Here is a 25,008-nt window from a genome sequence, read left to right as displayed (position 1 = left end):
AAGGCTAGTCCTTTTATACTGGGTCTATATCAGATTGTCGAACTTTCAAAAATTCGACCGTCATATGGTCGACACGGGTCTATATCAGAAGTACGAAAAGACTAAACCGTGAATGCTCACATGAACGAAAATGCCAGAAATCAAAAGTGTGATTGTGGGGTCATGTTACAGTGAGGAGTGGGATATTTGCCCTTTCCTCACTGTACTGCGACTTGGAGTTAGAATATATAGTTAGCAGGGGGTGTGGGGGGTTCAGCCTCCTATAATAGCAAGTTCAATTTTCAGCATTTTCGCTCATGTGAGCATTCGCGGTTTAGTGTTTTCGTGTTTATAATATAGACCCGGTTGACACCGTATGATCGAACTTTTGAAAGTTTGAATGTTTTAACAGAGATCTTCGTACAGCACGGAATGGGAAGATTTCCCTTTTCTGCACTGTAGTGCGATCTCAGAGTTGGTATATTTAAAGAGTGTGGGGGTGGGGGGTGTAGGGGGCTTGCCCCCCTGCTTAAAACTTTCAGGTTGTTTTTTGTGTAGTTTATTTTTTTATTACATGTTTGAACTTTTTAAAAGTTCGATCAAATGGTGTCGACCATATGACAGTTGAACTTTTCAAAGTTCAATCATCTAATATAGACCCTTTTATACCACAAATCTAATTAATTAATTAGTTAGTTAATTAGCTCCCCCTAAAAAACAATCCAAGCCTTGGAATACAGAAACCATGTATACATTTTACAATGTGTTTCTCCTTTCATTAGCCCATACAGTTAAATGATTATTCAAATAATTAGATAAATAAGTGAATAATTAATAAAACAGGTAGCAGAATAATTTTCTTACTAAAATAAATAAAAATATTTCTATAAAAACCACAAAAACTTCTTCAGTTAAATTCATATTATCTATACATTAGTGTTAAAACTTCTTCTATTGGTTCAACTGCATATTACTAAACTTAAGTTTCAATAAATGGCTTGTGGGTGATATATAAGAAATGTTATTTTTTAGAGTTAGTAATATGCAGTTTAGCCAGTAGAGGGAGTTTTAACACTAAGAATAATTCCACATTCCAGAGAACTGTTACTATTGTAGAGTTTGCTGCTGGTAAGCAGCTTTGGATTTCATTGCTTCATCTATAAATGCAATGCCTGCTTCCCTTGAAGAAAAGAAAATACCTATGCTGCATTAAAAAAATGGTGTGCTGGTGATATTTGCATAACATTTCCTGAACTGATCAGCGATATAATAGAGAATGGCTGGCAAACAGCAGCAACAAGTTCATAGTTACTTGCATGCAGTCCTTGGAGACCATTAAGGAGTCTCTCCCAAATTCCTAATTGTTCCAAATCACTGTCTGGTTAAGTGACTCCTTCAATGTCACACAGTCGGTACAACTATGTATAAGTATAGCTAGCCTTCTGCAACATATGAGTACACTGACAAGATATCATTTGATCTATGTACTGACTTGTGAATAGTTACTCACTGTATGCAATATCATATATAATAATCAGTGCATATAAAAAACAAATGTAATTTCTACCTACAATGGACCACATGCCATTACTTTTCAGATGCACTTATTTGAACTACTAATTATAAGCTGTATGTAATAATCTTTATTTTTCTGTCACTAATGAACAACTGTATTTATGTAATTTTACAACGTATTCAAACACTATTTTTACTATGTACCCAGTCACTAATTTTTGTGTAGAGGTTTTCTCCCTGGCCTCTAATGAGAATGGTCACTTTCATGAACCCATTAAGAATTTCCTGGGAAAAATGCTAATAAATAAATAAAATGAAGGTAGAATGATCCAAACCTTGGACCCTTGTCACAGGAAGCCCCATTAACAATCCAAAGCTTTAGTCCTCTGCACTAACTGGTAGACTGACATTGCTTAGCTATATGTAGAATTCCTTTACATTCCAGTCTTGTGAAGAATTCTGTACCATAGTAATACGCAACAATAACTACATAAGGGGAAACTGAAGATCAGACATTTCTAATCATGTCTCCAAATAATGCAGACTATATGATGTGTCAAATGTCAATCGCTTTGCAGTTGCTGGATGCTGTAAGGGAGGCACTGCAAAAATATATTACTAAAATGCAACATGTTTAGACTATATTACACAATCCGGACCTATTAATGATTTAATTCATTCTTTAGTGCAATGAATTAAGCAAAACAATTACAGACAATGTAAATACTGCAGCAGCTTTGTTTAACAACCCATAAGTCATACAATATTCACAAATATTACTGCATATAGCATACTGTTTTTTGGGGGGAGGGGGTTACATGCATGCAGGATATCTACATCTCACTTTTGACCCCCATGTCTTCTCTGTCATCAAGAATAACTATCCCATCTGAGATCACTCAGTGCAAGTCTGACCTACTTGAATGACTAATAATTCTGTATCGTTGCAGGACACACCACCTCCAGTCATCAGAGCCAGCTCATGGAAAAATGGGGCTTTATACAGGGTAATGAATCAGGCCCCAACTAGCCATACCAATATTTAATTAGCTGTCTCTCTGCAATTACCATAAACACCATTCAAATCTGTCAGTGAATATTTTTATTTTCATCTGCAATTTTACTGCTATCACAGAAATTAGGATTTCATTAAAAACTTTTATTTCTAATTTTAAAAAGAAAAACCATACACAGACACTTTCTAATCAAAATACCCTAATACTGAAAACACAAGAAACAGTAAACTTCTCTTTCCTTGAAACTCACATTTACTAGAAAAGCATATGGCAACCCATTAAACTACACAAGATGTGCTGGTATTCATACTCAAATAGCATATTAGCATAGTACTAATTAGCGGGTCTACTTTACGCGCTCGAAAGCTGAAAAACCCGAATCCAAATAGCATGACATGTAAAGAGCGAACCGTGAATACTTTGAATGAACGAAACCACGAAAGTGGAAAAATTGAATTTGCATAGCTGGCTCGTCTGTGGTATAGCTCCGTAATGTAAGTGTGTGATAGTTACGGACCTTAGGGTTAGGGAGGGGTTAAGGTAAGTGCATAGGTAGGGTATGTAAGGTTTTGAGTAGGTAATGTATGTAAAGTTTAGTGTAGGGTTTTGTTAAATATGTGTGTGGAATAGTTAGTTTATGTATAGCTCCGTAGGGGACCAGTTACGGACCTTAAGGTTAGGGAAGGGTTAAGAATAGTGCATAGATAGTTGTGTATGTGGGGTTTAGTGTAGGGTTAGTAGTAGGGTTTTGGTGCTTTAATTTAGGGTTAGAAGTAGGGTTTTGGTTAGTGTATGTATGTGTTTTTTTTATTGTGCTTGGGTAGGTAGTGTGTTGCGGGTGGTGGGTTGGCCGACTATGATGGTCCATGGTTTTAAATTTCGTATTTTAGTACGTTCAACGTATTTGCGGTTTGTTCTTTATGTGTCGTGCTATTTGGATTCGGGTTTTTTGTGTTTTGCGTGGATAAAGTAGACCCCTAATTAGCTTCTATGTGAAGGGTGCAGAAATTCAAAGGAAAAATGTATAACACATTTGCTAACAGCCTGGGACAGTCCACTGGACAGAAGTGTCCCTTTTCAGGAACAGTCCAGGAGTGCTTTCTGTTGAAGTAACTTGGCTGTCACATAGTAGACAACCTAAGAATGTTGTTGTTGTTGTTTGTCTCTCGGCTTTTTCCCGGTAAGGGGTCGCCACAACAGAACTCAAGTCCGCTAATGATTGGCAGTAGATTTTTACGAAACGCTGAGGTGCCAGCTCAACGCCCAACCTTCAACAAAGGCATGCCCATTTATGCACGCATGTCTTTCGAATGCTACCCAACCGCGGGGAGGACATGCAGACTCCACACAGAAGGCACTTCTCAAGCCAAGCCGAGAATCGAACGGGAGAACCTCTTGCTGTGTGGTAACAATGCTACTGCCGTACCACTGCGGCAAGTGAATCAAATCACGTAATACAGGAATGAGCTCTTTAACAGGTCATACCAAATAGCATGGTCTACACTAAGTGCTAGACAAACTGTTGTAGCCCAAACAGTGCATTTCAAACCTGTGTAGAACAAGTTAAATTAAAAATGTATTCATTGTTAAAATATTAACATTTAAGTCATAGATTTCACGATGTCCAATTTTTTTCACAACTAAATAATAAACAGACTGTCAGCATTAAGGAATTCAAGGATTACATCCTAAGAACATGGTTCATATGATGATACTCCTGTTTGCTACAAACAGTTTCCTTTCTTTACACCATAACAGCTCAGCTTCATAGAGGTAGTTACTAATGTTTGCAGTTCCAGGGACCATTGAGGATCCAAGCCCAAATTTCCAGTTGCCCAATACACTGTCTCATTAAGTGGTTTGCTCAAGGATAGGGCACGGTAAAATCAAAGATGCTCTGCAAAACTGGAGACAAGAGTAGACTGCTTTAAATCACTTAAAACGTTAATACTCAACAGATTTTGCATCAACATGTATTTTGTGAACCATAAAACCTGTGAAACTGTAAGGACAGACATTGACTGACCATAATTCAGAGTGACTTAACAAATAAAAAAATAATGGTATCTGGCAATTGGATTAAGGCTCTTGTCTCCTGTACCTAAGGTACAGGGTTTGACTCTGAGCACTTCACTAACTAAGTGGAGCATCTCATACACATACACACACACACACACACACACACACACACACACACACACATACACACACACACACATACAAACACACTGCATCTATACTGAATTCAGACTGTAGCACTTACAAAAACTAAAAGAAACAACATTCTCTTCAGTACAGAGCAGGAAATAAGAGCAAAAATCAAGTAGTATTTTTTAATTAATGTTAATCTTCTCTTTTTTAATTAATAGTGTCTGTCTATCTGGGTCCCTCAGCCAGCACCAGGCCCTAGGCAGCTGTCTAGGTTACTTTGTGCTGAACCTGGACTTGGTGGAATACCAACTGAATGTGCATCTAGGTCAGGGCCTCGAATAATGGTGATTTGACTTGAACATTCTGAGTAGAGAATTATGAGGACCAAATGCACATTTCCATTTCACACATTTATGCAAGGGACATGCAGACTGACTAAATGAAAGGGGATCTTAAACAGAGATTAGAAGGTTGTAGAAAGGTAAGCATTTTTCTGAATGGTTGATGAATAGGTTAACTTTAGAGTGTGAGCAACTGAGGTTCATATATCTGAACCTCTAGCAGTTGGAAATAAAATAAGCAGAAGAAAATGCATTATACTCCTCATCTGCTGCTCTAACTTTATTATTAAATTATATTGCCTTCTCTGGTACTGAAGCAGTTCTCCCATATTAATTCCCAATAAATGCACCTCCAGGAGACATACTCCTCTGCCACTGCACTGTAACAATCATGTCACCTTACTCATCCACTGAGAATCAGAGCCAGAATTGGAAGCAGCCCTCTTTTTACCTATAGCTCTGTGATTAGACAACAGGCAATATTTTAAGCACAGCAGAGCTGCTGTATGTCAACACAGTAGAATGTGCCATTATATTGTTCATAGACTGTATAATGATGAAATGAGATACACTTAAAAATAAAAAAAATATATATCATTTTTGTATGGGTAGTACTAATGTGGTGGCTGTGCCTTATACATACCCTTACTTATTTTATATATACATATATATATATATATATACATATATATATATATATATATATATATATATAGATATATACTGGGCATGAGTGTGTGCATGTGTGTGCCTTCCATGGAAGGTTGGGCACCGGGCTGGCAACTCGACACTGTAAAACCCCACTGCCAATCATGAGCGGACAGATGATCCACTGTGGTGACTCCTAACTGGGAAAAGCTGAAAGAAGAAAAAGAATATATATATATATATATATATATATATATATATATATATATATATATATATATATATTGACATATATTCCCATTCAGAGCTCATGCCACATTGAAACAAGTAATATGGATTTAAATGCTAATGGATTTCAGCATTAAACTTTCAGTGAAAAATGTAACAGAAAATGTAAACTTTGTAACTGTTGTAGAGAAATGCATACATTCATAAAGTGCATTCTAGCCTATAATTTAATCAGTGGACATCTGTGGAGGGTGCAACACAAACAGTTCTGATCGTGTACTGTTATTTAGGATGCTAACACAAACACAACAGAAAAAAAGAAATTGGCCAACTCAAGTTAGGAAAGGCAACAATTGGAAATTTATTTCAAGCATGAAGCAATACAGGAGTGACAGAAGATAATTTATTTGACGTAATATAAGACCTACCATACAAAAAGGCTCACGCTAGAGAAACATACAGTTAAGCAAAGAATCAGAAATAATGTCTAAAAAATCCTTGCAAAAACAGCCATGACCTGTCACCTAGAAAAGATAGGTTAACTTAGCTAAGAGCAGTGAACATTTTTCTAATTGTTTTGCCCTTTACTGATGTGGTCTGTAAGTTTTTTAGTGCTAAATAGTGCTAACAGAGAAAATATTAAAGCATAATTATATGCGCAAACACACATCTGAATATATATGTATATCTATCAATATATATATATATATAAATATATATAAATATATATATATATATATATATATATATATATATATATATATATATATATGGGTCTACTTCTTAATTTCAAGTTTAAAAACTATGAATTTCTTATGGTTGAGACCATAAGATCAAAGATTTGACACTTCAAACCATTTAAATGGAGATCGCTGTCTGTGCAGCGCAAAACAGTATATTTACCATTTTCCTCTCTGTAATGCGATCTCAGAGTTGGTATATTTAATTAGCAGGGGGTGTGGAGGATGCAGGGGGGCTTGCACTTTTCTTATTTATTTATTTATCTTTATTTACATTTCAAAGTTTCAAAACTTTGATCTTATGGTAGCAGACCCATATAGATATAATAAATAGAAATACATTAATAAACATCCATATATACACATATATAGATGTATAAATATTAATATATATATATATATATATATATATATATATATATATATATATATATATATAAAGAGAGAGAGAGAGAGAGTAAAAGTGTATGTGTGTTTCAGTTTTTTTTTTTCAGCTCACCATGTTTGGTATTTAATTTTTAATAAACAATGAGCAATTAAATCAGATGTTAGAATCCCGTAGCTAAACCATTTGGACAGTGTGTCCTTACTCCTTATATATGAAACATCCAGAGTAACAGATGGAGTTAAGTATTCCATTTAAAAAAGCAATTAACATTGAATTATACTGGCATTTTTTTAATCACTTCCAGCGTAATGGTCTTAAATGTTTACTTACTTGAGCAATGCCGAATGTTAGAGGCCCCAGTGATAGTTGTTGTGCCATAAAATGGACAAGCCAGGCAGAAGGACTTTCCTATATCGGGTTGATAATAGTCTCTTGGACAAGGATAACATGGCAGTAAACCAGAGCGAGAGAACTCTCCTGCAGGGCATGGCACTGAAAATAAAAGAATGGGTACTTGTTACCTCAAACAAAATTTCTCTGAAACAATACATATTCTGCTTTCAAACAAATTAATGCTTCTTGGAGTTTACTTGATAACCCAATCTAAACAGGTGGAAGAACTTCAATATTTCAGATTAAAAACAGGTTTGATGTTCTAGCTGAAGGAAAATAGCCTGTGGCTTAAATTGTGAACAATATCAGCTAAAGGACTGCACATAGTAAAGTAACTTAAAAAATTAACCTTACTAAGGCTGTTTCATATGATTTACTTAAACATAATTATCCAGCCTACTTCAAATTTTTGGCATGAATTAATCTCTTATGAATTAGTATTTAATTGAATCATCCCTTTGTGAAACTCGTCTTGTATTGTAGGAAATAAACAGTAGACATTATTCCTGATATAAAACATATTTTACTTAAGAAAAAAATGACAATAAAGAAAACAGAATCAGGAACCACCATTTGAAAATTCGTAACCATTTTTTTCATATTATGTTTAATTTGGTATAAGTATTTAAACTGTATTTGCTTTTTTGTATTATTTTAAAGACTGCACAAATGCTGCTCTTAAGATGTTTTATAATATTTTGTAAGTTTTCTTCCCAGAACTGTGATCCTACCCAGTAGGACATTCCCAGTAATCAAATGTCAGTAAATAAATAAACAAAATAACACAAAGACTTTCTTATAGTATTGCAAGGACTTACACAGCTCTACTTCCATTATCCACTTTGCCTTCTCAGTCTCTTAACAAGTTGATCCTGAAAACTGCTTTCATCATTCACTGGTAAAAGTGTGTGGAAGGGACAATACTTTTGTTAAACGTTTTGGCAATGAAAAGAACAGCGTGCTGATCAAATATAGAAAGAACACAGTATAAAAGCTCCTTTACTCAGTAAGATGCAGAACCCTTGGTGGCAAATAAATAAAACCGTTTAACATTTCAGATTAGGCTGTAGGAAATTTAGAAAAGAAACGCAAAACTCCAGTTTAAAAAAAGTAGACTGGCAGAATATTACCGTGGAACATTCATATTAATCTATCTTAGAAACATGGGAAAACTCACACCCCACAAAAAAATCTTCTGTAAAGTCATTACTCTAAAATTTTCTTAAAATTAATTTCAGATATATAAGATATAAATACTTAATAGAAAATATGGCATGCACAGCAACTGTGTATAAACAAAAATAAATAAATAAAAATGGATCAGACTAAAAAACTAAACTAGTGTAATAACAAATCTAATCAAGATCAGAGGCCAAATTCCAAACTACATTGAAATGAAGTAACACACCAAACCAAGTGTGCTGCTTCATACCCAAGTCCAAAGGAATGGAATGGCAGAGCCCTACATCTGATTCCAAAAGAAGAATCGGACTCACCTCAAATTGCCAAAACAATTCAGAGTTGTACACTGGAGAGGCTTGCCAATGTATAATGCTGAATCAGGAGAAAAGCCCATTGAACAGAATGGTCTTTTTAGAAAGGTAGAAGCTCTACCTGTATGTGGAAGTAGGTACTATAGGCAGTCCTGGGTAGGAGTCAGGACAGTCTTCAGTATCTAGTGCCACACAGACAAGTGGAATTGGGGGCCTGCTGGAGACTGTGATTATGCACAGTTGTGTGCATCTCATGGGGATGGCTCACTTTTGTGTTTTTTTTGCAAATATAGACAGAAGTTCCTGGTTGGTAAGGGGCAATGCATCCCCTCCCCTGCACTCCCATTCTAAGATGTGATGAATGCTGCTATGATGTCTGTGTTGGCTAACATGCCTGCATTTACCAGTATGTCCTACAGATAGAGCTCTTGCACTGAAAGGTTTTATGGTTGTGCAGATCTACCTGTTAATTGGACTTGGCATTGTAGTCAGGCTTCCTGCTTACAATAACAGGTCAGACATACAGGAGAAGCAGTTCAAGCCTCCACCCAAGAATTTCCGCAGTACTCAGTGGCTTTGATGAGTCTCTGGGCAGTTTTGGCACACACCCAGATTAGGTAATGAGGTTCAATAACACAGAATGATAATGAATCTCATTTTTAAGTGTGGCAATAGTGGTTCCAGAGCCAGATACAGCAGTAGGCAACCTAGGTACTTGCCTAGTGCCCACTGATCAAGAGATTCAACACTATTTATTTTTAATTAAAACAGTAAAAAAATTACATTTCTTCTTTAAGGACACACTATGCCTACATATTTGGGACAACACATGCACACTTAAACACTGGAACTTTACCTTTAGGACTGCATCTGTGCATATTTATTTAGTACAACCCATGCACAGTTAATTTTCCCTTTCCTGCTGCTTTTACATGGAATTCTAACATCCATGAGGAGATTTACAGCTACCGTGAGACCATACCTCTCATCTGTACAGATTTTCTCAGAATGTCCAGATTTTTTACATCATATTTTTGGTCCATTTTTCATAAAATTGTGTTTTTCTGGCAAATTATTTGCAAATCATTAAAGATTAAAGTTAGAAAATAATGACAGACAATTGAGTTTCAGACTTCATACTCTTCAGAAAATTCATGATGATGCAAAACCTGCTATTCTGTCAACTTCCTAAGTTAGGTAAGAGGAATAATTAAAAATTATCCCTATTGTTGGACGTTTGTCCCACTTTTATTTATGGCTTTGTCCAGATTTCTTGCTCTGACAGGTTGAAAGGTATGTGTGAGACAGGGAAACAAGACAAGCAAGAAACCTACTTCTGCAATTTTCCTGCTGCTGCTCTTCACATTAGAATTCAAATGTCGGGACAAGAGAGCATGTGCGTGAGGGTGTGATATCCTAGTTAGGTCTTTCAGGTTAGTTAACTAACTTGCTCAGGCATAAATCCTGTACCTTGGTTACAGGAGACAACAGCCTAAATCCTGTACACCAGCTACCTGTTTCCCACTTGATCAGCAATGGTGCATTTTTAAGGAATGCAAATGTTATTGCATTTCCAAAGAGATGTGAGTTCCTCTGCATTTTTAAGGAATTGTGAGTTTAAAGGGAAGAGAAGTTTACTTTTACTAATGGCAAGCCTGTCTTCAGTGCGCAACTGTTTTGCTTATCAAATGGCTGTCAGTGTTTATGTTATTGAATTTGAAAGCAGTGTCAGTAGCACAACAGGTAGCGTACTTTCCTTTAGTGCAGAAGGCCATGGATTCTACTCCCACATACTTTTTTAATTTCTCCAAGTCTTTTTGGTTCCTAATACCATGACAGGAATAGACCCCATTCCTAAGTGAAAGTATGATTAAAGGTCACAAAATTAGTATTGTTTCTATCTTTGATGTTAGCCAGAAAGTGCTCTTCACAGCACCTGCAATGTGCCCAGTAGTAACTCCTTCTGCAATTTGTACAGAGTTGCATGTAATGGTAACATGTCTAAGTACGACTTGTAAATTCTTTTTTATAAGACCCATTGTTCCTACTATTATTGTAACTGTCTGGGCATTCTTCTTCCACATTGCTCTCATTTCTGCATGCAAATCCTGGTATTTTATGACTCTTGTGTTTCTCTGTACATAAGACAGTGGGGTCAATGGGTACAGCAATTTCCACGATCAATGCTACTTTTTTTCATGGACTACTATATCTGATTTTCTTGCATCTACTTTTTGAACTGCTGGTAGTGGATTATTCCATCTGATATAAATTCATCATTTTCTATAATGCTTTGTGACTCATATTTCCAATGTTTTTCAGCTACTTCAATATTATAATGTTTGCGCAATCCCCAATGCAACAGTCTTGCCACACTATTATGCCTTTCAGTATAAAGTCCTTCTGCCATTAGTATATCACAACCTGCAACAAGATATGCAATTGTTTCCAATTCTTTTTTACAAAACCTACATTTGTCTGTTTCTCCCACATGTTCAATAGACTTTGTAAACCAATATGTATGTAGTCCACTATCTTGGGCCGCCAATATTAACCTTTTGTCTTTTTGTTTAAAATCACCTCTCTTTAACCATTCCTGCATTCAATCTTGATCACCAAGAGGTTGTTCCAAGAGTTTTCTATACTTGCAACTATATTTATGCATCTTCCACATTTCTTGCCTTCTCATCTGATCCTTCACTTTATATTCTTTGTTTTGTTTTTTTGGCACTTTCAGTTGCTGCCTGATTGTTTTCTACTTCTGGTTTGATTTTCATTCCTGCTTGACACTGATACGCTTCTGCTAGATTAAGCAAAGAAGTCATCTTAGAATTATTCTCCTCAGGTTTCAAAACTTTCACTACCTTTGGGTCTTGTGAGGTCAGCAGATATGTATGCAGTCCCACAGCTGCAGATCTATACATGTAATCAGTTTCAAGGAGGCCCATATCTTCTTCAGAACGGGAGTTATATAGTCTTGGTATGCACTGATTTATATAAATCATTTGATGTGCATGAAGCATCCTTCTTGTTTTCCTGCCTAACCTATCCAACACCTTTTGGGCCAGTCAGTCACTTCAAAACTGTAAGTCTGGACCTGAAGAACTAACTGGTTTATATCTTGGACTTTGTTCCTAGATGTCAACGCTGTTTTCAGTATTAATTTTAGTCGTCTAAAATATTCCTAAGTTTTATTTCCATTTGTTCATGTTTTATTTTTGATCCTTCATCAACTCCCAGATATTTATACACTTCCTCATTCTCAAGTTCCTTTATATTACATTCCTGACCCAAAATGATGTTTTCTTGGTACTGCAGATTTCCTGCTTTAAGGGTTGCTTTTGCACATTTATCAAGACCAAATGACATTCATATATCATCTGAAAAAGTTTTGACCACTTGCAGTTCTGCTTTCGGTTCTTCATCTAATGAACGATACTGTTTTAAATTATCTAGAAAAAGAAGATGAGAAGTCTTTATACTTTGTTGTTTTCTGGGAGCCAAATTGTAGCCATAACCTAATTTATTAACTAGACAGCTTAATGGGTTAATAGCAGGACATAAGAGAAGTGGTGACAGAGTAACCCTGGAATATCCCCCTTTGAATTTGTTATCCCTGGAATAATAATTTCTCCTTTATCATGGCTTAACTGCAAAGTGTTTTGCCACTGTTTCATGGTCACTGCAATGTAATTGATCAGTGTAGGATGTATCTTATACTTTTGTAAGTGCTCTTTTATCCATGAATGTGAGATACTGTCAAATGCTTTTTTGTAGTCTGTCCATGCCATACTTAGATTCTTCCCCTTTTTACAGTTCTCCATTATGGCTTTATTTAAAAATAAAATTATCCTTTGTTCCATATGACTTTCTTTTATAACCCTTTTGTTCTATTGCCATGATCAAGTTTTCTTCTAAATGACTATAAACTCTGTTGGCATCAATTCTAGTATATAGTTTATGTCGTTGTGAAGCAAGTTATTGGTCTATAGTTTTAGGATAGCTTGCAGGTTCCCTGTTAACTACGAGTATTGTTTTCCTGTTGTTAACCAGGCTGGTGTTTGTTTATGGTGCGCATATAAGTAATTCTTACTCATGGCTAAATCTTCATGTAAAGATGTTAATACTTTTTAGCCAGAAGTTAGGTAATGCATCTGATCTGCACCTCAGGTTTTCCAGTTAGGAGCTTTTCTTAACTTTGTTTTAATCTCACTGGCTGTTACTTCATCCCATTTCATATCCTGTACATTTGAACTTCTTATTCTTTCTTTTACTTCATTGCATTTAGCATCTTTCTTATGTTCCACAGGATCTGCATAGATATTTCTCCAAAATACATCTATTTCTTCTTTTTAGGTTGTGTTTCATTTCCTTTTGCTTTGTATCCTAATTCTCTTTATATAAATTGCTTATTTTGTACTTTTTCTCTATATTTATTTGTATATCTTCTAACTTTTTTTGCCTGTGCTGATAGTTTTAGTTTATTTGCAGTAGTGCATGATAGATCCCGATTTGTTTCGATACTGTGTATTGCTTTTATCACATCTATCTTTCTGAGTATTTTTGTTGATCTGTTCCCCTCTTCTATTCTCTTCTAACAGTGACACTTCTTGTCTTAATTGTTTTATAGTTTCTCTCTTCAATTCTTCCAAAATAGAATTTGATTTCTTCCATTCCTTTCCCTTACTACCCTGTGTTTCTGTGGTAAGACTTTATCTGTTATTAATTTAGCTGCACAGTAATATATCCTATTTACTTCACTTATATCATATGAATCTCTATGGACAGTCCTAACTACTGTATTCATTTGTTTTATCTGACTTCTAACTTTTTGGGTTTTATTGACTTTCTGTAGTCTATTTCTTTCATTAATATTAATGTCTGTCCAACTATATTAAATCAAGCAACTGTTCTCTTAGATCATTTTCTTCCAAACCGAGGGCACATTCTTTGTTCTCCATTTCCTACAGGCATTCTATAGAAAGTTCCAGAGCATCTTCCTTTGCCACATTCTCTTCAGTTTCATCCTGTGTCATCTCTCTTTCATATGGGAACTCACTGCCCTTTTACTGTATCAGAGTTGCCACAGTTTCCTGTTTCTTCCCTTGCTGTGCTACTCCAGCTGAATGTTTGTACTGGTTTCCTATGGAAGGCTCCAAAGTATCTTCATATGACAACTGATCAAATGTCTCCTGCTGCACTGGTTTCTCCCTAACTTGGGGATCCATTGCTCTATCCTGCTATGATGTTATCTGCATTAGAGTTTCTACACTAAATCATTCACTTTGCAGGTAATCAATAACCTCAGTTTCTACTTCTTTAACTTCTTCATTACCTATCTGCTTTTCTACTTTCCTGTTTGTTTTCTTATTTTTTTGTATTGTAAAATTTTCCATGTATGGTTGCCTTTGCCTGTATTTCTCTTCAAATATCTTTGGTGCTGTTATTTTAGTATTAATTACTTGCTTTCTCCTTTGCGTAAATATTGCACCATATTAAATCTCACTTTCTTTCCCATGTCCATATTTCTTCTTCAGATGTCTCCTGCTCTACCTGTTTTTCTGTTTATCCTTTTTTTTCAAAATGTTTTTATTCATTTTATAACACAATAACCTAACAGTATGGTAACAAGAAAAAACAAACTAAATACAATGTCCATAACAACTAAAAACAATATACATAGGAGAACACTTAATATTTTCTAACAGGTTAGACAATTTTGTCCAAGCAATTGAGTGATGAGTTGTGTTGTTAGTCCTCGCTTTTATAGTAGGAGTCTCATTTTTACAAATGTAATTCACAAGATAAATAAACTCAATTTTAAAGACAGGAGTAGATTGGGATTTCCAATTTTTAGTTCATAGGTTCATAGGTAGGTACTAGGCTATTGGCCTTAGGGCCTATACAAGCCCAGCCAAAAAGGTATCCTGGCTTTTGCCACCCAAGAAACTTATTTTCCTGTGCCACTGTCGACCAGAGCCACAGAAGTGATCCCCGTGGTGAATTTCCTATTTCCCAGCCAATCATCAAGATTTTTCTTGAATAGTACTAATGAGGAGCTTTGTTTGATATAGATAGGTAGTTTGTTTCAGAGTATGGGAAGTCTCTGGGACAGGAATCTATCCCTCCGGCATGTTCTGTTTATTGTGGTGACAAGGTTTAGGTCCCTAGAGCATGTAGCTCAGAGGAATTGGGACTTCTTTAAGTGGAACATGTCCAACAGCTCTGGGTTTGACATAGCTTTGTATGTTAGGCAGAGATCACCTCTGAGTAGCCGATATGTGACGGAGTAAAGCTGGAGTTTTTTGAGACAGTCTGCATAGGGCATCTGTTTGAGGCCGGTAATCCTCTTTGTGAGGTATTTCTGCGGCCTTTCCAGTTGTTGTAGATGTCTTGTGAGGTGCATATCAAAAGGGGTGTTGTACTCTATAATGGGTCTAATGAGTGATGAGTAGAGGGGAACAATCACATCTTTTTTTCTGGATGAGAAACCTTTTGTGATGAGTGTGCCATGTAGAAGGATTTCTTGACTACTGTGGTGATGTGATTATCAAAGAAAAGACTACTGTCCACCTGTGTCCCAAGGTCTCTTATCACACTTTTGATGTTAAGTATACTACCGCCTATGTTGTAGTTCATGGGTACAGAGTTTTTACCAAAGAGGATGACAATGCACTTTTTGGCACTGAACTTGAGGCTATGGTTTTGACATCAGGCATCTGTCTCAGTGAGGCCCTTTTGTAGGATGTCCACATCGTTAGGAGTTTCGATTATGGCTCCTAGTTTGCAGTCATCTGCAAACTTCGTTAGCCGAAGACCTTGTGTGTTAGCCTGTACTTCAGAGAAGTAGATACCAAACAGGAGAGGACCCAGGACTGAACCCTGTGGTACTCCACTTTCACTGGTCTGAAGTCGGATTTGGAGTCTGCTACTTTCACAGTGTGGGTTCTGTCAGTGAGCCAGTTGGCAACCCATCTTGTGACATAGGGATTTATACCTAGTTTAGTGAGTTTATCTATAATTCCAGAATGGGGGATGGTGTCAAAAGCCTTGGCATGATCTAGATAGACTGTGTGAACCACCTTACCCTCGTCTACGGCTTTGGTGACTGCTTCAAAGAAGTCTATCAGGTTTAGGAGACATGATCTGCCTTTTACAAACCCAAACTGGGTGGGGTCCAGAGTTTGGAGATTACCAATGTCTTTGTTTATAAGTTCCATGATGATACGTTCCATGGCCTTGCAGACCAGGCTCATCATGCTAATGGGGTGGTAGTTCCCAGGGTCTGTGGTGGCTCCCCCCTTGTGGAGTGGGATAACCATCACTGTGTGCCATTCAGTGGGCACAAAGCCTGAGGTGAGGCTATGATTGAACATGGTACTTAGGTGGGGTGTCAGTTCGTTCTGTAGTTCATGTAGAATGCAGCTTGGAATGTTGTCTGGTCCCATGGATGCCATGTTCTTGGCTTTGGAGAGTGTGGTTTTTACCTGTGCAGCCGTGGTTACAGGAACTTTGCATTCTTCCGGTATAGTGATGGGCTCTTTAGGGGGTGAGAGGGTGGTAAAGTTAGAACTGAACCTATCTGCCAGGATGTTGGCAATATCAGTTGGGTCTGTATATTTAGTGCCATTGTGCTGTAACTCAGAGCAGATCTGAGTGTTGCCATTGAGATTCTTGACATAGCTATAGAATGCTTTTTTGTTGTCTTTAGAATCAGTGGTGATTTTGTATTCATAACTAGCTTTGGAGGATTTTATCAGGGATCACAGCTTCTTACTGAGGCTGACCAGGGAGCTCCTCCACTCATGGGATTTTACTCTCTTTTGCAACAGTTTTTCCTTCTGTTGTACAGTTTGTTTATGGCAGGGGACCACCAGATTGGCTTCCTTTTTTTGGAGGATAGCGTCTTGGTTCTGTTTGGGATAGCACGATCCATGCACTCGTGTAAGTGCTTATAAAGTGCAATTGTGTAGGTTTCAGTAGTGGTAACTGTATTGTCCATCTGCATGGGTGTCATGAAGTTCACCACTTCTGTCTTAAGAAGCATGAAGTTGGCTTTGGAGAAATGTTTTACTGTGGTTTCCTTAATGGGGGTGGGGGTGGGGGCAGGATGTAGATATCTAGGGTAATTAGCTTATGTTTGGATCAGACCAATGAGGCGTTGACTTCAGATGTGGAACACTGGTCACTCATGTTGGTAATGACTAGTTCTAGGATATTGTTGCCCCTGGTGGGGGTGTGAATAAGTTGATCCAGGGCATTGGAGTTTATGAATTCCAGAAAGCGTTGAGCGAAGGAGTTGGTACATGAGTATTTTTCCCAGTTAATGGTGGGGTAGTTGAAATCTCCCATTATTAGGGTGTTTGGTTGAACCCTAATAATGCAGTAACAAATTGTAGTAACAAATTTCCTTGCTATAGAAAGGATAGACCAAAGTAAAAATGTTTGTTTTTTTATGAATGACTTCAGGAATAGGAACACTGAAAAGGATAAGTGAGTCCGAAATTATACAGTTGCCATTCCACAGAGCTTTGCAAAGATATTTAAATTCTAACCAAAATGGGGAAATTATTTTGCAATTAACAACAATATGTATCCAGTCAGCATCAGGGTATCCACATTCTTGTACATTATTGCTAGCTTATGTGGGGTGAAAAAACATCTATGTAAAAATGTCCATGTGTAGGACTAAAAACAAAGGTTTTACCTTTTTCTGAGAATACTTGTCTATTAACTTCAGTTGAATAATTCCAAAAATAAACTTCTGTTTTGCTAAAATAATTTCTGAGAATTTCATAAATAACAGATATGTATGAAGTGTTCTTGGATGAGCTATTAATAATTGTTGAGATAAAATCCAAGATTTTAAGTTACTCTTATTGTATGCCTCTAATCAGGGTATGAGCTTAATATGTATAAAATCCTTAGATGTTTGGATATCCAGCCAGTTGCAATTTTGCAAACTATATCTGCTGATCAAACAGTCTGCAGAATTTATTTTATTAGATGAGAGAAACTGATTCCAATATATTAGGTCAACCTTCTTAAATTCTAACATTTTCTGAGTATTAAAAGATAACAAGCATTCATTTCTGTAAGCAATAAGAAACATAATTATTAATAGATTCTTAATTAATTGATTAGAAAACATAAGCTTTTTTAAACAACAGCAATATTTGGTTTATAAGAGGTGTGAGAACAAGTTTTGACCTTTCACTTTGAATGTATATTTTTAAAATCCATATAAAGATGCTTGTATTTATTTGAGTATATGCTTAAGCAATGTCCTGTTGCTATTTAGAAGTAAGGTTTCACCCCACACCCCTAAACAAAGCATATAGTCAAATCAGCCCACAACTCTACTTTTTTACCCACTCCCTTCTCTACCATCCTAGTCACATAAAATCCACTTACCCAACTGCCCCCACTTTCAGATATTACCTCATAAAAACCAAACTAGTACACATACTACTACACTCCTTAACTCATATAAAGCTGCTTGCAGACATCCATCCTAATCCTGGCCCTAGCTATAACACAAGCAGACCGCTAAGACACCTCCCCAACTCTATCCTAAATACCTCAAGCTACAGCACCCCTACCACTAACATACTTACCCCCTACCAGTCATTTCCAAATCTGACTTACTTATCACCAACTTTAATCTAAGAAGCCTAGTTAATAAGATCACAGAATTCCATGCTACCTTAATGACCTACTCTCCTGACATAGCCATTATTACCGAAACTTGGCTAATACCTCACATCAAGGACCCTGAAATTACCCTCCAAAATTACAACATAATAAGGCAAGACAGACTTAACAAAATAGGTGGTGGTGTAGCTATAATGTTCAAAGACTCTCTTAAAATAGAGAAAGTAAACACAACCCCACCAGACATCCCTAACACTGAATTACTCATTTTGTGCCTGCATATTAACTCACACAAAACCATGATTATCATAGCCATCTACCTACCCCAGGTAAGAACCTTCCCAACACTGAGCATCTCCTCTCCTGGTCCTCCACCACTTTCAATCAAGAAACTATCATCCTGGGTGATTTTAATCAAGACTGGCTTACCTGCACTTCCAACTGCCCTACTAACTTTAGCAATCTATACAACTATAACCAGATCATAATCTGTCCCACTCATACTGACAAAAACTCACAAAAAGAATCACTACTTGATTGGATATTGACCAACAAAACCAACCTGAATAACCAAGGTGGCTGCCTACCAATCAGCCTTAGCGAACACTCCCCCACCTATTTAATAAAAAAAAGAATTCAAAAGCAACCTATCTCACCCATCAAATACACCCGCTGTAAAAAACATTTCTCCTCTGATACTTTCAACTTACTGCTACAACAGTGTGATTGGTCACCCCTAAGAACCCTCAACCTGGACCTTGCAGTTGAATATTTTAATAACAAATTCCTTGAGCTCCTAAATAGTCTGGCCCCCATAAGAAAAGTATGTATCAAATCCAAACAACTACCTTGGCTCTCCCATACCATTAAACTGCTCATCAAACAAAGAGATAAAGCTAAAGCCCTACACCAATCCACCAAAAACATAAATTATTGGACCATATACCAGCAGCTAAGGAACAAACCAAAGAAATCCATAAAAAATGACAAAAAACAATATTTCCATACCTCTCAATTAAAGCACCTTCAAAACCCTTGCAAATTCTGGTAAACTATTAACTACCTCCTTAACCCAGGTAAAACTTCCATCCCCACCCCCACCACATCCAATACCTCAGAATCCATAGAATCCCAATTCAACTCCCACTTTATTAACTCTATCACCTCCCTCCTAGATAACCACCAAAACCTACCTCTCTCAATACCTCCCTCTACCTCTGACACCTCTATCTGTTTCTCTTTCAAACCTGTCCAAACCTCCTATGTAAAAAAGCTCCTCAGCAAACTTAAGCCAAGCTGCCTAGCTGCAGACCAACTCCCCAACGAATTCTTAAACATTGCTGCCCAATCTATTGCCTATCCTATATCTCTTCTTATCAATTGTTCTATCTCAGAACAATACGTACCTCACCTCTGGAAAACAGCACATATCATCCTCCTCCACATGGGTGGTCCCTTCAGGGAAATCACAAACTATCATCCCATTTCCATCCTTACACCTTTGGCTAAAATCCTAGATAAATGCATTCACCAACAACTCCAAAATCGCCTTATCAGTAACAACCTACTATCCCACTCCCAGCATGGTTTCAGGCCCAAGCACAGTACTAATACATCCTTAGTATCATTTACCGACACCATTCATCACCTCATGAACAATAGTGCCTAGTCTCAGCCATCTTCCTTGACATGTCAAAGGCATTTGACACTGTGTCCCACCAGCTTCTCCTAAATATACGTGCTACCTAACATCTCAGTTCATCCACTATTACATGATTTAAAAGCTACCTATCTGACCTTAATCAGGCCACCAAATGGGAGAAAAGTCTCCCTCCTCTGCTACCAGTGTCCACAGGTGTACCCCAGGGATCCATACTTGACCCCCTTCGCTTTATCCTATTTACCAATAATATAAACTCAGCAACCCAACTTGCAACAATCATACAATACGCAGATGATACATCTCTTATCTGCTCTGCCCCAACCCTCCCATAACTTTAAGATAAGACACAAAAAGCATTTCAGGAAATTGAAACCTACCTATCCAACCTCAGTCTCATTCTAAACCCCAAAAAGACCAAACTGATGTTTTTCACAAACAAACCAACCAGTAACCACTCTTCATCCATCACAATTCATTCCACCAATGGAACCACAACTGAACCCACAAACCACACCAAACTCTTAGGTGCTACTATAGATGACACACTGAAATTTGATATTCACATTTCCCTGTCAATTAAAAAAGTCCATGCCAAACTTGGAACTCTCTGGCATGCTAAACCTTTCCTTACAAACAAAGCCAGACTAGCCACTGCTAGATCCCAACTTTTATCCACCTTACTCTACTGTTCATGCATATTCACAAACCTCCACAAAATTGACCTTAACAAACTATCATCGTGCTATAATAAAATTGGAAAATTAGCCAACAGTCATCCCCATAAATCTCATCACTGCTTTGCTGTCCAACAACTGAATTGGCTCGAGCCCCCTAACCTGTTAACACTGAACCATCTTACCTTTGCACACAAAATCATTCACAGCCCCAACCAATGCCCTTCACTGTCCTCCCTAGGTAAACCACATGTCAGTACTAGGCCTCTTAGATCTTCTGACAGAATGATGCTAACAACAACCCAGTCGCACAAGTACCATGGTGACTGTCTCTATTCTAATAAAATAGCTAAGGCCTGGAATGCTCTCCCCCAACACATCCAAAACACTCCCAACGACTCTGCCTTTAAAACCAAAACCAGAGAACATCTCAAATCTAAGTGTTTGTGCTCCATTTGCTCTCCTGGATAACAAACCCCTCCCAATCAACTTTTTCTCATCCCCCGCTCATAGCAACTGTTATTCATCTTGCTCCAGCCCATTTTAGAATGCTAGCTTTGCAGTGTTCACTGACATTTTAAGTGGGCTACAACCTATGACACTATAGCCCCTTCTCTCAAACAATTTTACTCATTTGATTTTCAGTATCAACAATGTTAGCAACAGCTTAAGTTTTATCTCTCTGCTCAACTGGAATATACATGTATTAGTCTTGCTGTAGGTGGACTGGGCACTGTAAATTGGCACTAGGTGTATGTGTGTGTGTGTGTGTGTGTGTGTGTGTGTGTGTGTGTGTGTGTGTGTGTGTGTGTGTGTGTGTGGAAGGTTGGGCGCCGGGCTGGCAAATCAACACCGTAAAAACTCCACTGCCAATCATGAGCAGACAGGTGATCCGCTGTGGTGACCCCTAACTGGGAATAAGCCGAAAGAAGAAGTCTTGTATTAAGTGGATTATTGCTGGTGTTTAATTTTATGATTTTATTGATTTTTTATTGTCTATCCGTACAATAACTGTGTGTGTGGAGATGTTCTCCCCGGGTCTCTGCTGAAAATGGCCTCCATGGCCCAGTGGGACACTACCCATTTAACAAATGTAAAATAAATAAGTAAATAAAATAAATGAAATAAATGTATTGATTTCCAATATGATATAGAAGAAGCATTATTTCATAGCAACATTATGTTAATAAATGTGGAGTTTAAATAAAAATCAATATTTGGAAACCTTCATTCCAGCTTGTGGTATGCCAGAAAAGAAAGAATTCTTGTTTTTTGGGATACCAAAGGGAGTTGAGTAATAAATTATTAATTTTCTGTTTTGACAGGTGGGAGATTATTAGAGCTTGGCCAATGAATAAGATTTAGGTAACAGTATCATTTTGATTAAAGTTAGTCTGTCTTCAAATGTGAAGAAGAGTTTGTTCCAACTATCAGTTAGACTAGTAATTGAGTTTATAAGTTGTTTGTAATTAGATTTTTTTATAATTAGTTTCAATAATGATACCTAGATATTTAATATGCGTGCCCTCCTAGTTTGTCACTTTTTGATCTAACTTTCATAGTAAAATTTTTATTCACTAGAATTGCCTGTTTTGTTGTGATTGAATTTTAGATCACAGATGTTTGCAAATAAGGCTAGATTATGTAATAGGTGATCTACTAAATTTTCAATATCATTAGAAGTTATTAGTAGGTTATCAGCAAACAGTTTTTATCTTGGGGGATAGTTTGTCTGAAACTTTATATCCTTTAATGCTGTCACTATTTCTAACATAATTTGCAAGCAGTTCAATAGCCAGGCCAGAATAATGGGGAGGAGGGGGGGGGGTTCCCCTATTTAGTACTTCTTAATATTTTGAATGGACTAAATATTTAGATCCAATCTTTACACAGGCTATGGACTTTTCATATAGTTTTTTAATTAATCCTATAAAGTTTGGGGAGAAATTGTATTTTTAAAGAGCTTTAAACAGATATGGCCAACTTAGGGAGTCAAATGCTTTGTCTATATCAAGGCTTAAAATAGAAAGCTTATTTTTTTCTTGTTTGCTTAGTCTATTATTATTTTGGACTTCCTTTGTTTTGCCGTGCAAGGGTTCCACGGGCATCTGTTCTCTGTTTGAAGTCTATTAAAGACAATAATCTAATTATATTGTCTTGTACCTTTCTGTTTTTGATAAACTTGGTTTGGTCTTCATGAATTAATATTGAAAGAATATTATTTAATCTGTCTGCTAAAATAGACATGAATATCTTGTCATCAATGTTAAGCAAAGAAATTGGCCTGTATGATGTGCAAAGGTTGGGTTCTTTATTTGGTTTTAGAATGGGAGACATGATAGAATATTTCAATGAGGGAGGAATGTTTGCTGTGGTTTTAACTTCTTGAAATGTATTGAGTAAAATTTTTAAGATGTTATCAGGTAATAGTTTGTAAAATTCCAGAATTAGTCCATCTAGCCCTAGAGCCTTTTTTGTCTTACGATTTTTTATTTGTTCCTTTAATTCTTTAAAGGAAAAGGGTTTGTCTGTGTTATTAATATCGTGTTTTGAATGTTATTAGCAAGAAAGTTGTCTATACTTTTATCACTTGTAGATGAGTTATTATTATTATTCATATTCTGGTAATAGTTTTTAAAACATAATAAGATTAAATTAGTAACTTTGATAGTCTGATTATTTCTAGTGTATACTGTTTATTTTATATGACTTTTTTCATTTAAATATTTAGATCTAATTGCAATCCTGTGTATCCTCTTGAGATTAATTGAGAAGGACTGTAATCATATTATTTCCAGATTTATTGATATTTTATGCTGCATGATTTCCTGATATTCTTTGTTCGGTTTACATATGTCAGCTAAAGCAGATTTGTCATTTGAAGTAAGTTTTAGTTTTAGGTCATCAATTTCTTTTTGTATGTCTACTAGTTTTTTTATCCTACTCTTCCCTTTTATTTATATACCAGCTTTAGACTTTACCATGTAAAACTACCTTTAAAGTGTCCCATAGGATAATATCTGAAACCTCTTCATTATTATTGGTGTCTAGGTAAAGCTTTATTTCATCTAGAAATCATTCTTTAAATCCTTGTACTGTTACTAGATAAGCAGGTAGTCTTTGGCAGAAGTTTAAGGAGTCATTATTAAGTGTTACATTGAAGGTGATAGCATTGTGGTCAGACATAGGGCATGATGTCAGCATTATATTATAAGTTTTGGCCCATAAAGAACTGGTTAGAAAGACTTTGTCTGTGTTGGCCAGTGTGCCAAATCTGTAACAGTAGTGAGAATAGTTCAGGGAGGATAATATTTTTATACTGTCAATGTCAATTAGGTTTCTTTTATGTAGTTGTTCAAGTGCTTGGGAACAGGGGACATCTTGAAGGGCTTAGATCTTGTGGTATCAGTGGAGGACAAGATACAATTAAAATCACCTACTAATAGTAACTCACTTTTAGACTTTAATGTTATGGTGTATAAATGTTTTTTCGGGTCTATATTATAAGCACGAAAAGACTAAACCGCGAACGCTCACATGAGCGAAAATGCCGGTAATCGAACTTGCTAACTATATATTCTAACTCCAAGGTCGCACTACAGTGAGGAAAGGGCAAATATCCCACTCCTCACTGTAACATGACCCCACAATCACACTTTCGATTCCTGGCATTTTTGCTCATGTGAGCGTTTGCGGTTTAGTCTTTTTGTGTTTATAATATAGACCCATTTTTTTCACAGTTTTAGTCCCAATACCCAGTATCCAGTAGGTGTTTGCAAAAGTGTACATCTTTTTATCTCGTTTTAGTATGACTAAAGCAAGCATACCACCATTGCTTGAGTATGAGTCAACTATTTCTGGAATTCTCATTGATTTTCTGTGTAAAATTAGGACACCTCTTCTCTTGTGGTTGCAGTTTGAACTTCCCAAAATATTATAATCATTAAATGTTAATTTGTTTAGCTCTTCTGTTACTAAGTGAGATTCCTGAATGAATGAAAAATCTGCTTTCATGGGGTTGTTTAACCCTTTGCCATTAATAGATATAATGTTAAGTATTATCATTTGATGGAGACTGCTATTATAAGTAAAACTGAAAAGTGTTTTCCTTGATTCATTATGACA

General features: G+C 36.6%; 1 protein-coding gene across 3 annotated transcripts in view; it reads right to left on the bottom strand.

Moving 5' to 3' along the window:
- SVEP1 (sushi, von Willebrand factor type A, EGF and pentraxin domain containing 1) overlaps positions 1–25,008 on the bottom strand; it is a 2,252,988-nt gene that overhangs the window by 1,144,257 nt on the left and 1,083,723 nt on the right. For all 3 annotated transcript variants that reach the window (XM_044061036.1, XM_044061037.1, XM_044061038.1), the window contains exon 19: positions 7,337–7,498. In XM_044061036.1, coding sequence (XP_043916971.1) covers positions 7,337–7,498 — 162 coding nt within the window. The remainder of the gene's footprint in view (positions 1–7,336; positions 7,499–25,008) is intronic.

Source organism: Protopterus annectens, chromosome 2.part0 (assembly GCF_019279795.1).
Source record: "Protopterus annectens isolate FY-2018-M chromosome 2.part0, PAN1.0, whole genome shotgun sequence".
Lineage (NCBI taxonomy): Eukaryota > Metazoa > Chordata > Ceratodontiformes > Protopteridae > Protopterus > Protopterus annectens.
The sequence above is the reverse complement of the archived record's forward strand: the minus strand, read 5'-3'. Positions and strand labels throughout refer to the sequence as shown.